The sequence below is a fragment of the Leguminivora glycinivorella genome, chromosome 11 (genome assembly GCF_023078275.1).
Source record: "Leguminivora glycinivorella isolate SPB_JAAS2020 chromosome 11, LegGlyc_1.1, whole genome shotgun sequence".
Taxonomy (NCBI): Eukaryota; Metazoa; Arthropoda; class Insecta; order Lepidoptera; family Tortricidae; genus Leguminivora; species Leguminivora glycinivorella.
The window spans coordinates 20,810,121-20,829,657 of NC_062981.1; the positions used below are offsets into that span (position 1 = coordinate 20,810,121).

At 37.8% G+C, this 19,537-nt stretch overlaps 1 protein-coding gene across 1 annotated transcript in view; it reads right to left on the bottom strand.

Moving 5' to 3' along the window:
- The window catches only part of LOC125230862 (potassium voltage-gated channel protein Shaw-like), a 465,585-nt gene that overhangs the window by 245,428 nt on the left and 200,620 nt on the right, over nucleotides 1-19,537 (bottom strand). The window contains exons 5-6 of the mRNA XM_048136115.1: nucleotides 7,249-7,482; nucleotides 6,853-7,011 (exon numbers count right to left, since the gene is read on the bottom strand). Coding sequence (XP_047992072.1) covers nucleotides 6,853-7,011; nucleotides 7,249-7,482 — 393 coding nt within the window. The remainder of the gene's footprint in view (nucleotides 1-6,852; nucleotides 7,012-7,248; nucleotides 7,483-19,537) is intronic.

Sequence of the window (19,537 nt, forward strand, 5' to 3'; positions counted from 1 at the left end):
TATTGTGAAATAGAGGACACTAGTAGCCTTAAGGTACGAATTTTCTTGTTGCACAGGCAAAGAAGCGTGGTGGCCTTAAGGTATGAGAGTGTGATTATAAATCCGGTGGTCACGGGCTCAAACTCCGACTTACCAAGGCTAAGAAGAAGACAAGTATAAACACATAATAAGAAGGTTTTTGAAATACCGAACCACCAGTAGTAATATTAATAATACAAATAAACAGGGGATGGCGTAGGGATGTGAGGACCCCATCGCCCACTGGTTTAACCAGTGCAATCAATCAACGCAGAGCAGCTTGTGGCGAGCTGTTGGGGAACAGCGACCCCACGTACCCGAGTGCTCCTGGGGAGTTCTGTTACCCGTAAGGCGGGTGGGTGGGACAGTACTCTCTACTTCTGGCTTGCCTTGGCTGGCCGTCCATAGGGGAGTCGTTGGGGCTATATGCTCCAGGGGTGGAAGTGAACATTTGCATAAGACGCGATTTGGTACAGTCGGCTACAAAGAGATGTATCCATTTTTTCACCCTATTACAATGCAATAAGGTGAAAAAGTGGATACATCTCTTTGTAGTCGACTGTACAGTGGCTTGACAGCCACTGGGCAGAAAGCGGTGTACACCTCTCGACACCCTTGAGTTCTCACACCGGAGTTGCCTTGAGCCATCTTGGATGTCGCTTTTTGTGGGGGCCCATCTTGTGGGGATGAGTCACCGTCTGCAGGAAATAAAATTGGATACCATTTTATTAGGCAGGCGTCCGGTTTTTTATCCATAGCCCAGTATTTAGTCCATCACTTTCATCAAAATAGCCCAGTTCATCTTAGATTCCATTAACTCTCAAAAAGTCATTTCACCCTGGCGGGTGCTGTCTCTGCCTGTGTCCCATGATACAGGCAAGGGCAACATCCGCTCGGTGTACCCCTTACATTTTATTAAAGTGGCAAAAGGGCCTCTACGCGTTGGCTTCGGCCCCGCGTACGCCTCCCAAAGGTCCGGAACACCATTGTTCCGTGATGGGAAAGACATACAAATAAACAAACATTTTTTTATTTATACCTTTCATTAAGTAGAGTGTATTGAATTGAAGTTTATAAAAACCTATTCACTCTTTGTTACACATATCAAAAGAATTCCATTAAATTTGATTAAAAATACTTTAAAACGAATTCTGGCCTGTCAGTAATAATGAAAAGCACCGAGTTCAGTATTTAAGGCTTGGTTGAGTAATAATCCGACGGTCCGGAAATTCCTGCCATTTATATTGTTCATGAAATGGCAGAAAAACGAGTACTTACTTAGTAAAGACTGCCAATTTTTCAGAAGCACTTGTACAAAAACAATAAACACAATTTCAATTGGTTAATGTTCAAAATTCTACCTATAATTCTACCTACCTAACCATATATATTTAAAAGATAATGTTTCTCCCCCCTCGCGCCTCGCCCCGCCCGCGCGGCCCTCTAACTAGTTGTTGACACCTGGCCCCGTAGCCGAATGGCATTTCTCCGACGCCAAACGAAAGCGATACGCCGCTGGCTCTGTCGCGCCAATACGCAAGCGCGATAGAGATAGATATCTACTAGCGCTTCGTTTCGTGAGCGTTTCGTGAGCGATTGTGCCATTCGGCTAGCCACCCTGACAGACTGTTAAAAGACATGTGCGAGAGCGGTTGTGCTTCCTTGGTGAATTGTGGGCCCCGGCCAATCCTGCCTGCAGTTCCTGACTCCCGGAGAGAAGGTTAGTGCATGTCTTGGACCACCTTGACAGATTTTTTTTATTTTGCCCCCTCTTGTCCGTTCATAAACAGTTAATATAATAAATAATAATAAATAAAAAAATTTCATTTTTATAATTCACAATCAGAGAGTATAGCACGTTCATATTGTAATCAATACATTTATTTTTCATTTTTCATTTTTACATACATACATATAATCACGCCTGTATCCCAAAAAGGGGTAGGCAGAGCACATGAACTACTAAGTTTTAGTGCCACTTTTGGCAAAAAGGGGTTGAAAGAAATCCAAATTGTGATATTGTGTTTTTTCATTTTTTTTTTCATTTTCAAACATGTAGAATGTTCATACATACATAAAAACACGACTGTATTCTCAAAATAAGTAGGCAGAGTAAAAGAGACTGCTTAAAATTTAAATTCAAGTGCTACCTATCAATGAAGTGGTTGAAAGAAAATGAAATTCTGATGTCTGCAGTCTTATCAGGTTGCTGCGTTGCCCACACTAAAATCAAATACAAATTGAATATTGTGTGTGTTCAACATTTTTCTTTATAGGTTCAATATTATCTGGCAGAAGTCAAGTTTGGCAGAAACACCTTACGCAGAATATGCTTTGGCACAAATCATTTCGCAGATTTTTGTAATACCGAATCGTCTGTTGTCATAATGTTGATGAGCATAATAGTCTTCTAGTCGAACAATACATTTGCAGATAATATTTGTGCATAATATTTAGGCGGTATAAAGTTGTACTTTGCTATTTCATAGCGAGTTGGATGTGTTGGGGATGCAAGATACCTAACACTCCTCCTCGCTTCGCTCATCGTCGTACCTAACGGTGACTCTGGGGCAGTTTTTCTTTTCTGATAGCGAGTAATAATTCTGCTAATGTAATATTATGCTATAAGATTATTATGGTACATACAATTATGCTAAATCAAAGTCGACCAAAGTAATGTTCTGTATAACAATATTCTGCCAAATATATCTTATGCGTGGTAGTAATAATGCCAACTAAGTTTTCTGCAAAATTATCATTCGACCGAAAGTGTTTCTGCGAAACATGTTATGCGAAGTATGTTTTGGACTAAAATTATTCTGCCAGATGAGGGTAACCCTTCTTTATATTATCATGATTACTTAAAATTTCAAGGACGGCATTGTCCCCGTGGTCTCAAAGCAGACTGGCATTTGTATGTAAAAAAAAATGTTTGTACGTTGTTCACATCAACATCTTCTAGTTGCACGAGTTTTTCGAACTACCTGCACCTGATCCTGACTACCCACTTGAACGTTTTGCGCACTGGGGATGTCACCTTGTTGACACACAAAACTCAGGATATTAAAAAAAAAACTTTATTTCAGTAATTTTTTATAGAGTTTTACAAACAAAACAGTTAATCTATTATTATTTAGATTCTAATTGAGTAAAGTTTAATTGAGATCATGCATTACATTACAGTTTCAAAGTTAGTATTATAATAATACTAGCTTTTGCCCGCGGCTTCGCTCGCGTTAGAAAGAGACAAAAAGTAGCTTATGTCACTCTCCATCCCTTCAACTATCTCCACTTAAAAGTCACGACAATTCGTCGCTCCGTTTTGCCGTAAAGGACGGACAAACAAACAGACACACACACTTTCCCATTTATAATATTAGTATGGATTTATACTTACATTTTTAACTATATTTATGTTAATTCAGAGATTATGTAAATTATTCAGCAACGTTCTTTTATATAACTTTACTATTTACTTACCTGAGCTATTTTGCATGATTGTAGCATATGGAAATCTATTTAAGACGCGTGGCAAGGCACTTGTCCATACTCTTTTGCCATACTCATTAGTACTGGTTATTTAATATCGAAACATGTTTCTTTTTACATTCGAAAACCTAGTTACTTAGCAGTCTTTATTTCCAACGTGGTCTTTGACGGTCGTGAAGTAAGAATGAAACTGCAATATTCAACATTAATAATAAATGACATTTCTGACATGCACGGCCATAATTGTTTTATTTATTCATATAAAACTGACGAATACTTCATTTACACGAGAGAGTTTCGAATATTTTCTGTAACTATTGTTGCGTTTACGTTGTATTTTATAAATTGAATTTCTCTTATATTTTTGGAATTTTATTAAAAAATTGTGGCAAAAACACCCAAACTTTAATTCTGTCTCGTTCTGCTAAAAAATACTGTGCTAAATACTGACTTACTTAAACAGTAGGTAAAATTTACAGTTGTTTGGTAATTACTTTCATTATAATTTTAGAACAAAACGGGACTTAATCTCGTAAACACTTACATTTACATTTTACATTATGAGTGCAAATCGTGTTGGTTTAAATCAATATACTTTCATTGTATTCATTAGTTGGTTAGTACTATTGAGGAGTTTGAATTTTTTCATCACTTCAAGTCGAGGTAAGTGATTGTGTTTGTCTACCATCTCCTGTTCGTCTCTCTCAGTTATTCTAAGATTAACTGGAAGAGATCCCTTAAAGGGATAAGCTCGCCTTTGTATATAACCATTATAATTATTCACTGTACTTGTAATTTGTTATGTGCAATAAAGTGTTTACTACAACTACTAAAGATAGCTGTAATTTTTACTAAGTCACTGTGACCACGAACTCTGTACCTAATGTGGGGGATATCCCACAGGTCTAACACTATATAGCAGAAATCTATAGCACAAGGAAACCAAGAAAGTGTACACTAGGAATTTATTCAATGTTTACATGAAAACTGTTATTGACCGACTGACTTACAAAACGTAAACAAACATAAATCAAAGAATCGGTTGCTATACCAAATACAAAATATGACAGTATTCCTTCAACAGCCAGTACTGTGGCCTCTTAGGCACAACTCGATTGTATCGAGTATCTCATTATCATCATATTTCAATACCTAAAGTGTTCGAAACATCGGTATGTATTGTAAATTCATTATACGCGACATAATCTGTTTATATAGTTTTATTTTAATTCATAATTGATGAAAAGGTTAAATTTTGAATGCAAGTTACCAAGGAAATTGATGGTGAAATCACCCAGTTATGTGGTTACCCATTTATACCGCCAGTGCACCAAAAACTTTACCGCTGCAGTCGTTATGTCGTTTAAAACTAAAAATAAATTCGGAACTTTAAAAGTGCATTTCGTTTGAACGCAAAATTCGATGGATAAAAATCGAACTTTAAATTAAAGTGGAAAATTGAAAAACTATTCGCTTCAAACTACCCAGCTGTTTCTTTATTGCCGAATAGCTTTGCTGTGGGATGTAATAAACTTTTTTTACGAAAAAACTTACTAACCGTGTAGTTTTTTCAGTGACGACATTTTTAACGTAGATATTGCTTCTTTGGTGCTAGTAATCTAGTGGTAAGTACGTGCGAGTTCGAACCCAGGCTCGCACCAATGAGTTTTTCGGAATTTATGTGCGAAATATCATTTGATATTTGCCAGTCGCTTTTCGGTGAAGGGAAGCATCAGGAGGAAACCGGACTAATTCCAATAAAGTCTAGTTTACCCTTAGAGTTGGAAGGTCAGATGACTGTCACTTTCGTAAAAATTAGTGCCTATGCCAAATCTTGGGATTAGTTGTCAAAGCGGACCCCGGGCTCCCCTGAGCCGTGGCAAATAGAGATGGGTAGGGGTGAGTAAATACTGAGTATTTACTCGTAATTTACTCAAAGCACCGAGTAAATACTCGTATTTACTCATTTGGGTGAGTAGAAACTGTTACCTAAAAATAATTTAAAAAATGAGATTTAAGTACTTAGTCGTCTTTATTTTAACTGTGTGGACATATTTAAATGATATTTACATTATTAGAAGCTTATGTGAGTCTTAGTTTGTCGAAAAGAGGTAATCATTGTGAGAAAAAAATAGTGATAATGTTTAGTTAGCAGTTTTGTTTTAAAACAGCAGGTATTTACAGTAAAAGTATGAGACTTAAATTAAATTGATGTTCTAGATAACAGCATGACGTTCGGAAGTAATTGTTAATGTGGCACTTACGACCTTTTATTAAGGGTTTTCTAAAGAAAACTCAAAAATGGCTCAGCTGATGACGTTTAAAGTACTAGTTTTGTGTTTTGTATTATATGGGCAATAATTTGACGGTTTCTGGATATTTTTCCAACAACGAATTCGAAAGTTATAAACATTATTTCGACCTTAATTATCGTTTCATTCCAAAACTGTTCATATTATTAAAAAACTTTTTTAGAAACATTCAATTAATTTTTAAAGACCTATCAGATGATGTATAACACACTGGTAATTTCTGAATTTTATTTTTGTGAAAAATAGTTACATGTCACATACCAAGAAGTCAAGACGAAGGCCGAGAATAGGCACGATTGGAAAATGCTGCAACGACAGAGGGCGAGGCCCTCTTAATAATGATGATGAGTTACATGTATGGAGAGCACGTCTTTAAAATAAAATTAATATAAATTTGATTACTTAACTTAGTAGCCGATAACAAAATACACCAATATTTCTAATTTGTATTTCCATTTCAGCACGCTAAATAGTTTATACCCACCAATTTGAGTAAAAACGAGTAAATACGGGTATTTTGAGTAAATACTGAGTATTTACTCTATATTTACTCTTGAGTATTTACTCACTACCCATGCCGGGATAACGCAAGGAGGATGATGAGGATGATTATTGTTTCTTTGGCACTCGAAGGTCTGGGTTTCTTTTTGAAACAGAAGACTGACAAAAAGATTTCGGGAAGGCCCTCTGGGGTGCCTCAAACAACATCATCATCGTTCTTATGGGATGCTAGGATCCGATTTGACAACTAATTCCAAGATTTGACGTAGGCACCAGTGTTTGAATGTGCAAATTTTGGATATTTAAAAACAAAATTTAAAGCTTCTTGAAAATTTCCTGAATTTTTTATAAGAAATATAGAAAATTTAAAACGAAATGGAATGGTCCAACCTCCATAAGAAAATGAATAAAGTTTCAAAAATTTTCTATGATGTAAATTTCGCAATTTTGGGAAGTTTCCATCAGCACATCAATAGTCTTGGCTTTGCACCTCTTAGGACAAAAATAACAATAAATAGATGTAAGTACTTACCACAGAGCGCACCAGCAGCTCGACAGTGAACCACACGTTGCACACCAACTCGATATAGAAAGAGCCACGGCTGGCTCTCCACCATGGCTGTACTCTCCGAACCGTTCTCCACTGGCAGAACCATCGCCACTCGAAGGTCCTGACCTTGCTTTTTGAGAACTGATATGTACACAGATCTCGTGAAGACCCTTTGCACCTCTTCTTCTTCGTCGAAACCTCATGACTGAGGGTCGTAACCACCATAAGTCGCTGTACGTTGTATGCCCTCCACTCAGGACGATCTGTCGCCTTTCTAAAGGATCCCTGGAGCCCAACGCGTGTGGCCTTCTTGATAGTGCAGAACAATCGCGTGGTTTGCACCTCTTGGGTACCTAAGGCCAACATGTAAGTACTTACCACAGAGCGCACCAGCAGCTCGACAGTGAACCACACGTTGCACACCAGCTCGATATAGAAGAACGCGACATGCGGCTGCCCGTGGTCCAGCCACGGCTGGCTCTCCACCATGGCTGTGCTCTCCGAACCGTTCTCCACTGGTAACACCATCGGCACTCGAAGGTCAGGATGCGTTTTGAGACAGAAGCAGAGGACTGACACGCAGATGAAGAAGACTGAGAGGGCTGATATCACCTGAAACAAAAGAAAGAGAGTCATTAATAGGTACCAGTTCCATTATAGACGGTAAACTTTCGTGAGACGTATTCAAAAATAGTACATTGTGCAACAAGGGGAGGAAGTTGAATAGTACTAACGAGAGAAAGTTAAATCGTGGCGGCTTGCCGGAGCGATTTAAAGACTCGAGTTGTAATTTTTCTATAACTCACGCCACGCCTGCGTGCAATAGCACACTTAAAGTGCGGGTGTGATGAAAAATAATGAATCAACGGTTGTACTCCCGTTATTATATCGCTACTGCTGCGCGGTCAGTGCACGGGGTTTAGCCGCCGCGAGAACTCCAATATGTCTGAAGAGTTGCCTCCAAAATTGGACCTAAACATGTCGCAGCAGTAGAATAACGTGAATATAACAGTAGATTCATTAATTACCAGTTCCATTGCTGCAATTGGCTACAATCAGTTCCATTGGTATAAAACGCCGGTTGAATATGTGAGTAACAGAGTCATATAATATATGCGCCTGAAAGCATAAAATAGATCTTATAATTTCAACCAATGGCTTTAACTTAACTATGACTTATTTCGCAAATGTGAATGCAATGAGTTGTCCTACAAGACTTACTTGACGGGTCTAACGCTTCACGATTCATAATATGTCTTCGGTTACCGCGATAGTTACTCATGAAATAAAACTATGGCAACGGATTAAATCGCGTATACTGAATTTACAATTCATCCCGACGTTTCGAACACTTTACAGCATTCGTCGTCAACGGGTGACTGAGGAAAAATTACAATGTGCAAAAGCTACCTACATACAAGAAATATTATTGAACCATGACCACAAATAATATAGATTTTTAAGGCAGGTTCACACACTATTAATAAAGCTTATTGACCACGAATGCTGTAAAGTGTTCGAAACGATGGGATGAATTGTAAATTCAGTATACGCGATTTAATCCGCTTCCATAGTTTTATTTCATGCTTCACGATTCGTTCACGATTCGTTCATGATTCGCTCACGATTCGTGAACGTTTGTGCATTCGGTTACGTACACAGTTATACATATGCTACAGTATATAGTGAAGAAAAAATCACCCAAACCAGAATACTTACTGTGATCACAATTAGGGTGTATGGTCTTTAGGGCAAATGATCATTATTTTAAAGAGTTTCACGCGAACCAAAAATAGAAGAAATAACTTTAGGAATCGAGATATACTTTACAAATGTTTTGACGAAGCCTAATACTAAATTTGGATAAGAAACGATTGTCGAGTTCGCTCGTTGATCGTTTCACCCCGATGCTTAAAGTGTTAAAAAGAGAGAATAAAACTTAAACCCACACTAAGTATAAATGCACATAACTGTGGGGCACTTCCGTGCAAGGCCAAAGTCCGTACAAGGAGAACAAAGCCTTGAAGTTCTCACAAGTATTTCACATTGTTCCGCTTTGAATAACTTCTAAAATGGGTTGCATCAACGCGAACGAAATTATTATGAAACAAACTTAAAGTTCCAAACAGCACTTTAGAAATGTTAAATATTTTACTATAAATTGCAGCAGCCATAGTGATAGCAAAGTTGCAATTTTTAAACTGGTATAAAACTGCAAGCAACTATGGAAACAAATCATTTTTTTTAAGAAATATTTTGATTTGTGTTTTTTGAGTAATCACACTACTATATATAAATTAAAAATCGAAATAAGACTTAGAATTGGTCAAAGACGCCTAGTCTTACAAAGATGACATATAGAAGAGAAATTTCAACGGCTTCCGCTGTGGCGAGGTGGCCTGGGGGTTCATGGCGTTAGCCCGGATTGCTAAAGACGCCGGTTCGAATCCGGCCTTCACCACTGGTGGAGCTCGTTATTTTTTCTTTAATATATGACATCTTATTTCGATTTTTAATTGGTATAAACCTGGTTAAGATAATTGGCTAGAAAAAGATTAAACGTTATCGTATTAACTTAACAATTAAACCTTTAGAAAATGGAACCAATTTGGTCCCTGTTAAAATAATCGGAAGAATTTCCCCACCCCCTTTCCTACCGAGGTTGTCGTAGCGTTGTGGGCGATTGCCTTCGGTCATTTTCAGAAATTGGGACCCAAAATTAGTGACAGTTGTTAACAAAAATTAGCTCGATGTCAGTTTTGTGACGACAAATTAAGAATAAACTGTACTGTGTACTTATGTTTAGTTTATTTAGTATGCTTTCTTTTATTTCCTTTGTTTTGATTTTACTGTTGAAATTGTAGCACCGCTCACAGTCTCTCTGCTTAGCCTCGAGGTTGACTGGTAGAGAATGCCTTAAAGCATTAAGTCCGCCTTTTTGTACTGCAAGATTTTTCTTTTGTGCAATAAGGGTTAAATAAATAAATAAATAAAATTTGTCAAAAAACTAACTTTTTCATGTTCTAAATGTAGATTAAGGCTTATAGTTTACGTAATTAACACAAAAACAATATTTTTATTGAAATTTCATGCCTAATTGTCGTCACAAAATTGATATCGAGTTAATTTTTGTTAACAACTTTTACCAATTTTGGGTCCCAATTTTTGAAAATGCCCCTGCAACCCGTCACATTTTCACTGTAGCACTGAAGCACTGAAATCGGATCAGGTATCACGTAATTTGCTTATCTTAATACATACATACATACAAGCGCCTGTACCCTATAAGGGGTAGGCGAAGCACATGAAACTACTCAAGTTTCAGTCCGACTCCTCGCCAAGGGGTTGAAAGAAAACGAAACTGTGACATTGCAGTGACAGGTTGCCAGGCAATTTAACCCATATCCCACAGTCGACATCTACGACACGGACAATTCAACACTGACATTGGCAAATTCTGTGCAAATTGGCATGGAGTAAAAGCCAAAGCAGGAAAAAAAATACGCCACAATTTAACGATAAAATTAATAATGTAACAATAAACCATTCCAACCGGCAGTTGTCGAAATAAACAAAGGCAATAACTCAATAAAATATCAGTGACATATTAATAAATCAATGAACAAACGTTTGGGCAAACAGTAATAGCTCAAATTGTATTTGATCAAATAATTCCACTGCCGCAAAGTAAATACTTGGCAGAGAAAAAAGAGAACTATTGTTTGAAGAGGCTTTTATTTACTGTTTATGAAGGCTTTTTATTAAACAGAGACATAGATTAATTAAATAAACAAAGATTGGTAACTCAGTACATCGTGTAGCGACCTACTTAACGCGAGTTATCGTCGCTGGTACCTCTTAGTTTTCGAGTTATTTACAGATGGCGCTGTTTTCAATGTTGAAAAGTGCCACCTAGTGAGATAATAATTAATTACATTGCCGAGTAACCACATCTGAATATGATTCAATATTTTGAGCCGGCGGCACCTCGTTTTTTGGCTTAGGGGTTAGAGTATCTGACTTGCATTTTTGAGATCTCAGGTTCGAGACCCAGCTCCGGTTTTTTTTTAATGTGTTTAAAAAGAATTATGTTGTTGTTTTTCGCTTTTTTTATTTTTCTAGTTGAATATTAGAAAAATAAGTATGATGTGAAGTTGAATCATACAGAAGTAAGTATGAATTGTTCGCGCCTACTTGTTGTGTGTTTGAATCATAGAAAAGTAAGTATGAATTGTTCGCGCCTACTTGTTGTGTGTTTATAAAACCCATAGGCCCATAGTGAGGTACTTATCTACCTACTCTACTCTCCAATCACTTATGTGACGTTGTCTCTTTCCAAAGACCGATGTGCAAGTTTTATCGCCCTTTACTGTATTTATATAAATTTATCGGTACCCATAAGTATTAAAAATCTTTATTTAGGCACCTACAGCTATACAGTCAAGGAATTTGATTCCCTGCCCATTTAATAGAATCGTTGTTAGAAATACGTATATAGTATTTTATTTTATTCCATATATCTTTGGTTATACTTACCTAGTATTGAAATGTCAAATTACTTAGCACTGTTTTTGACATTTCAAATTAACTCGACCAAATTATGTAGGTTGCTTATAGGCGTATCGTCCGAAACTAAACTTAACACGTGTTTCTAATTTAGTAGCGTTGCTCATGTTTTATGCATCATCAAAGCAACGTCTTCATCTAGCTAGATCTTATGGTTTTTTGTGTTTCCTCGGAAGAAATCATTTATATTGGTCCCTAGTATCACTGTACAAAGTGGCTTGCTTTTTGCATAAAGTGCAGCTTTTTTGACCACAATTTCGCCGTAAGCCTTATATCTCTTTTCGTTTTTGTTTCACTATTGATAGCTAGCCAAGGCGCGTAAAACTAAATCCAGTGATAATTTTGTCTGTGACAAGAAGTGAGAGGAATAGTTCCCGTCATAGTTATCATTGTTATCAACAAACAATATTTCTTTAATCTTCACAAAACATTAAACTATTTGTTATAAGGGCCCGCGCAGACGGGCGACAAAGTCACTCGACGACTTTTTTGTCTCTGTCGTAACTCCTTGCGACAATTTCAAAGGTGCGCACACGGGAACGACAGCGATGCAACCACAGACTACTATGAAGATACTACGGACGCAACTTTTTCTTTTTTCATGAAATTAAGAGCCTATCCAAAAAACATTTTTGGTACTTCAGAATAAGTGTTTAAAAGTTTTGATGAACTCGTTAGAATTTTACAACCCGGCATCGTTTTCCTCAATATTGTAGGACTATTCTTTTAAATTCTTGTCATATAAAGTCGGTCTTACCTCTACTTCTGAAGAATTGAAATTAAACGACAGGTATCAATGTCGACTTCAACAATCGGCATTTAAAATTATATTTTTTTTCGAATAATAACATACGTTCGCCCAGGCGGTTGAGTGATAACTGTCAAAATGACAACCGACCGGCGACTATTTTGTCACCGTGTGCGCACTTGCATTGAAACATATAGAGAATGAGACAGTTACGTCGCAGGCTTGTCGTCACTCGTCGAACCCGCAGACAAAAAGGTTGCGTTGCAACGTGTGCGCACTTTCATACTAGCCCATAGACCGATCTCCGCAGACAAAAAAGTTGAGTCGCCCGTCTGTGCGGGCCCTAACGCATACTTTGCAATTCGCAGGAGATACCAACGCCTGGACTGGCAACACCGACCGGGTTAAACGTCAAATTCAAGCTTCGTGCGTTTTTCTTCGCGCGCCATATCATTTCAATAATGTGTTATAAATATTAAAAATGTAAAATATAAGGAATTACAGTGATGTATCGTATTTTAATTAAAATGAGAAAGTGTTATCATAAGTTTTCATGCAGCCTAAGAAGCCAAATATTGACGAAAAAACTACGCCAACCGTCAACGGAGTAGCGTTCAAGATTTAAAATTATAATTAATTAGCGTTTTTTACAGATGAGTATAGCTTACTTAATATTTAAGTGTAGTTTTTCAGATTATTTGTCTAGAACTAGTAACTGTCATAGGTTATTTTTGTGTTTTCTGTTTGTAAACATTTGAAGTACATAATAGTATTTTAACTTCCATATTTACATTTTCTTTGTTAAACCAACTCGAAATAATAAAACCTTACTCACTGCTATCCCGTGTAACTTGCAACAAAGTGAATTACAAAGTTTGTTATATGAAATCTTGTTAACAAAATCAAGGCTGTGGTTCCATATTCTTGTATCTTAATCACATTATATCCTGTTATAAGCCCTAATTAATATATTTTAACAATACATTTAGGCTTCAATATCTCACATGATGAATAATGTTACAGAACAAACTACCAAGGTTACAACACACCGGGATGTGATGGTGGCTAGAATGAAACAAACACAAGCCTCAAAAATCAGCAATCAGCCAACCAAGATGTCAAGTATGAAGACCTGCAAGGACAACGGGATGACCTCTAGGCAGTCATTGATCGGTTCCAGCAATGCCAAGAGATACATGAGCAGGCATTACAACGCATCCGGGACCTCGAGCAGCAACTGCAGGAGTCGGATTCAAAATGGTATTGCAAGTATTGCTCCGGGAACTCCGCTCTGGCTGAAAACAATTTAAGTATATTTGCTGAATATAATATATTTGATTTAGATGTGGTTCATGACAGTGCATCATGCTCCCCAATGAAAGACCCTGTAGATTTAAAACAGTCTGTGCACATAGAGGGCGGCAGTGATCCCAGAGTGACGTTGAAAGGGTCAAATAAAATTAAAAAATATCTAAAGCTAAGCAAATTCAAAATACATCAAAATGTAACAGCTGCCTTAAGCGATGAGCTTCTAAACTGTCAATACCAACTTGACCTGACAGCACAGGAGTTGAACCATCGCTCCGATGAATTTCACAAATTAGAATTGAAACTAAAAGACCTGAATAATAGGTATGAACTGACAAGTAAAGCATTACACGAGTACATCTTTTGTGAATAACGTTCTAGATCCATCGAGCGTGTACCCTGTGTGCATGGACTCGCCTGCGCCCGCTTGTTCGAGCCGCGCCCGAGCCGGCTTAGCCCCGCTCCCACAAGCCCGCGCCCGTGCGCCGTCGCGCCGGCTCCGTCGCCGTCGAGCCTTCTGCAGCTGGCGCTGTCGCGGCTGGCCGCCGAGCCTCCTGCAGCTGGCGCTGTCGTGGCTGATCGCCGAGCCTTCTGCAGCTGGCGCTGTCGTGGCTGATCGCCGAGCCTTCTGCAGCTGGCGCTGTCGCGGCTGGCCGCCGAGCCTCCTGCAGCTGGCGCTGTCGCGGCTGACCGCCGAGCCTTCTGCAGCTGGCGCTGTCGTGGCTGATCGCCGAGCCTGAGCCTCGGCCGCCGGCCCCCCGCCGCCGCTCCGCCCCGCGGCGGCATTATATATATTTTTTTCTTTAGTTGAGACATCAAGAGTCTTTTAAAACTCTAAAGTTATTTTAGTTATTTTTTATTTGTATCAGTTCGTTTTTTTTTCTTCATCATGTATATTTTTTTTATTTTTTTAGATATACCTTGACACTTAGAGACTCTATACAGTATCTCTAACATCTCTTATTAAGCATAGTAGCTTTGTACTTTGTATAATTTATTGAAATTAATTTCCATAGAGCAGTCTGTTAATATTTTCTTTATGAATACTTTTGCATGTGTATTTTGAAAAAAAGTGGCTGAGGCGTAGGGTTAAAGCCGGCGTAGCTTTATTTGACGTTCATATCATTGTAATATGCCTACTTGGAAATAGTGCATTACGATACAAGTGCGTAAAAATCGACACGAGTTACGAATTTCCTTTTCGCACGTGTATCGTACGACGTTTTTCAGTACAGATGGCCCTCCGAAGTTTAGACCTGACATATACTCGTAATGAACCACTTCTCGCACTAGTGCGTAAAAAAAAACACCATCTGTACTGAAAATAAATATTTCAATGCATTTCAACACTTAGCATGATAATTAAGAAACTTTTCAAAGAATTTAATTAATAAAATTGACTTATAAATATATTGTTTTATTCCACATTCATATATTTAAAAAAATCGATGATGAAATGATGAATGTTGATCATAAATTAGCCGCAAATCGTACAACTTCTGTCTTATTCTGATAATAGTGCCATCTGACTCTGTCGTGCTGATATATGTAGCTGTTTGTGGTAAAACATTTTTATAGTAATAAAAATAAAATAATCTGAAAGTAATACTTCCGTCTTAGTGCGTTTTCACATTATACGATCGGATGCAGGACCGATATCCCATATATTTAAGCCGCCATTTTTGATTTTCGCCTTTGAAATCCTTCCTGACACCCGCACTTAGGGTTGTAATATTTTACGTAGCATATTTTGCCTATTCTGGGATGTACGTCCAAGATAATTTAGAATAATCGTTAAAACTTGTGCAAAAAAAAAAAAAAAAAAAACAAATACTAATGATAATGAATGTGCATATTGAGAGTCAAGAGTATTGTACGCCAAATTCTGGCAGATTGTGATGTTACAAAATACTAACCCTATCATCAATTCATCATTTATAAAGTCGCCGTCAATAGAATTTGTGAACAATGTAAACAAACCTTGTACGTTGTCAAAATGTCTTTAATTTTCATTCTAACTCATCAGATACTGGCTAAATCCAATCTTTGAAATAATAAAATTGTGCTAAAATATTGATATTTTGTATAATGGTTTGTTTACATTGTTGGAAATTTCTATTGACAGCGATTTTAACTACTCACATTCGAACAATAAATAAATTGAATTTAAAACTTATCTTCAATATGCCAACTTTGTTTAGCATGCAGTGTTGTGCATCTTGCATACGCGCCATCTACCGGATTATAATGTTTGCTATTAGTCATCAAACGTACAAAACACTTCCCATGAATTGAATCTGATTCAGTACCCGATTGGTAAAAAATGACTTAATTGTTTTTGTTAATTTCGGTGTTATATAGTGATAATGTTGTACGATCATGTTCCAAATTTTGAAATAATACGACTTAGGTCATTTAAATGAAATTATTTCGTGAATTGAACAATACCATTTGTCGCGAGAGTATAGTAATGCCATCTATTGTTTTACGAGTCAAACATATAAAACGATGTACTGAGTTACACGTCTTCCTTTATTTAGTTTAGTCTATGATTAAGTTTACGTTTTATTTTTCTATGTTAGCAATGTGCATGTGTAGTTGGCAATGTCCGTCCAAAGTGACGTCTTTATGTTAAGCAGTAGTTGGCAATGTCATTTATAAGTGACGCTTAAAAAAAACCATTTCCAATTTTGTTATGTTTTTTTTCACACATTTTCCTCTTAATCTACCCTAACTGAACCCAAAACACCAAGTTTCATTATAAAAATCCTGCGCGGTCATAGAGTGGCAATTTAAGGGTTAAAAAAATATTATTTTTCCCTCACTAGCTCGGAAACACGTGTTTTGCCCTTTAATACCAGCGGGTAAAACCGCATTTTATCCACTAGTGGATAAAGTAATTTGACCTTGAATAGAGGCAAATTTTCTGCTTTAAAATTGATAAAAGTGGGTTAATGTAGTGATGAAGATGTTTTACCACCTGTGGAACTACTGGAAGCAGTGATAAAGGCGTTTTAAGCGTTGTACTTTCCTCGCTACAGTGAGGGGAAAAGTTTTGTGTTACACACGAGTGCAAATGTATTTTACTTCTCGTGTGTTGAAAAACTCGCAAGCTCAGGATTCTATTCTGGAACCACTCGCTTCGCTCGTGGTTCAACTATAGGATCCTTTCGCTTGCTCGTTTTTTCAATTCCACGCTCGGCGTTAAAATACAACTTTGCACTCTTGTATAACAAATAACTATTTATTATTTATTACCGTGTCCCACTGCTGGGCAAAGGCCTCCCCCACAGAATTAGATTTACGTAGAAGAAACAAGTTCATCTATTTGTATGGCGGCCGAGCGTGTCAGATTTTGTACTGAAGTTGTTACTTGCCTGTAATTTTAAATATGTCTCAGGCCCTTGAGTGTTCATAATTTTTGTGTTGTATCAATTAAATATCACGTAACGAGGCATTTTTAATGTTTATATTGACTTCAACTTACAAAAATTTACGCCCGAAAGCTGCAAGCTGCGATCAAAGACGGACAACTCAGTGGATTTCACTGAGTTCATTTGACACGCTGAGTAGATACATTTGCTTGATCTATGGTATATATGACATCTATGGCCTCCCCCCTCCTTTTCCATTCCTCTCGGTTTTGTGCAACAACTGACCAGTCTCTCAAAAAGGAGTCTAAGTTATCCCGCCATCGCCGACGAGGTCTGCCGGATCCTCGATTTGACTCGAGGGGCTCCCACTGCGTGGTCTTGGCCCATAAGTCACCCGGCATGCGACAGACGCGGCCAGCCCAGTCCCATTTTAACTTGGCCGCTTTCCGAGCTACATCAATTATCTGAGTTTTTGAGCGTAGCGGAGTAATACGAAGCACCGTAATAATATGAAGGAATAGTTATTTGTTATGTAGTGTGGAGTATATCCCCATGTGACGTGGGGACTAAATGACAAGTCACTTGTGTGAGATATAGGTTTATTGTGAATCATATTATACAGCGTGCGGCAACTTATATAGCAAGCAATGAGAGGGGATATACTTCACACTACAGTTATACAAGGGGTCAAAGTTGTATTTTAACGCCGAGAGTGGAATTGAAAAACGAGCACGTGAAAGGATTCTATAGTTGAACCACGAGCGAAGCGAGTGGTTCGAGAATAGAATCCTGAACTTGCGAGTTTTTTAACACACTAGAAGTAAAATACATTTGCACCCGAGTGTAACACAAAACTTTTCCCCTCACTATAGCGAGGAAACTACAACGCAAAAAATGCGTTTATCACTGCTTCCAGTAGTTCCACAGGTGGTAAATCATCTTTATTACTACATTCACCTACTTTTATCAATTTTAAAGCAGTTAATTTGACTTTATTCAAGGTAAATATACTTTACCCACTAGTGGATAAAATGCGTTTTTACCCGCTGGTACCTATTAAAGGACAAAACACGTGTTTCCGAGCTAGTGAAAGGAAAAATTTTTTTAGAATAGAATAGAATAGAATAGAATAGAATGCATTTATTCTTTTTCCCCTCACTAGCTCGGAAACACGTGTTTTTTCCTTTAATACCAGCGGGTAAAAACGCATTTTATCCACTAGTGGGTAAAGTAATTTGACCTTGAATAAAGTCAAATTAACTGCTGTAAAATTGATATAAGTAGGTGAATCTAGTAATAAAGATGATTTACCACCTGTGGAACTACTGGAACCAGTGATAAACGCATTTATTGCGTTGTAGTTTCCTCACTATAGTGAGAGGAAAAGTTTTGTGTTACACTCGGGTGCAAATGTATTTTACTTCTCGTGTGTTAAAAAACTCGCAAGTTCAGGATTCTATTCTCGAACCACTCGCTTCGCTCGTGGTTCAACTATAGAATCCTTTCACTTGCTCGTTTTTCAATTCCACACTCGGCGTTAAAATACAACTTTGCCCCCTTGTATAACAAATAACTATAACACACAGAATAAACGTAACATATAAGAAAACATAAAACAAGAAGAAGGTGTTACGAAATCAAGGCAAAAGTAACTGGTCCATTTTTTCTATGTTTCACAATGTTTGCATTATTAAATAGAGTTAGGGACCGTGCCCACCCCACTCAAGAGACGCATGTCCTGAGGAGGACGTCCGCGCCACGCCGCCTGCGCAAGGGACGCGCAAGAGACGTGCCTTGGCGCGCTCCTGGGGGCGCGTCTTACGTCTTTCCTATACAAAATGTACTGAGGAGACGTTTTTAGGGTTCCGTAGTCAACTAGGAACCCTTATAGTTTCGCCATGTCTGTCTGTCCGTCCGTCCGTCCGTCCGTCCGTCCGTCCGTCCGTCCGCGGATAATCTCAGTAACCGTTAGCACTAGAAAGCTGAAATTTGGTAACAATATGTATATCAATCACGCCAACAAAGTGCAAAAATAAAAAGTGGAAAAAAATGTTTCGTTAGGGCACCCCCCCTACATGTAAAGTGGGGGCTGATATATTTTTCATTCCAACCCCAACGTGTGATATATCGTTGGATAGGTATTAAAAAATGAATAAGGGTTTACTAATATCGTTTTTTGATAATATTAATAGTTTCGGAAATAATCGCTCCTAAAGGAAAATAAAGTGCGTCCCCCCCTCTAACTTTTGAACCATATGTTTAAAAAATATGAAAAAAATTACAAAAGTAGAACTTTATGAATACTTTCTAGGAAAATTGTTTTGAACTTGATAGGTTCAGTAGTTTTTGAGAAAAATACGGAAAACTACGGAACCCTACACTGAGCGTGGCCCGACACGCTCTTGGCCGGTTTTTTAAATTACATTCAGGCGGCGTGGCGCGGACGTCCATTCCACGCCTCAGGAAATGCGGCTCTTGTGTGGGGATGATCCCTTATATATGATAGGCGTCACGTGTTCAGTGGATACATGTAGAACTCAACATCATAGTGTAATCATGTAAAAAATGGATCATACAATTGTCCCCCATTCGAGATTTGCCCCGCTGTACCTTATAATAATTTTTCAAATTCTTTTATTTCAGTGTTTTTTTTTCTTCCAATTTAGGTATA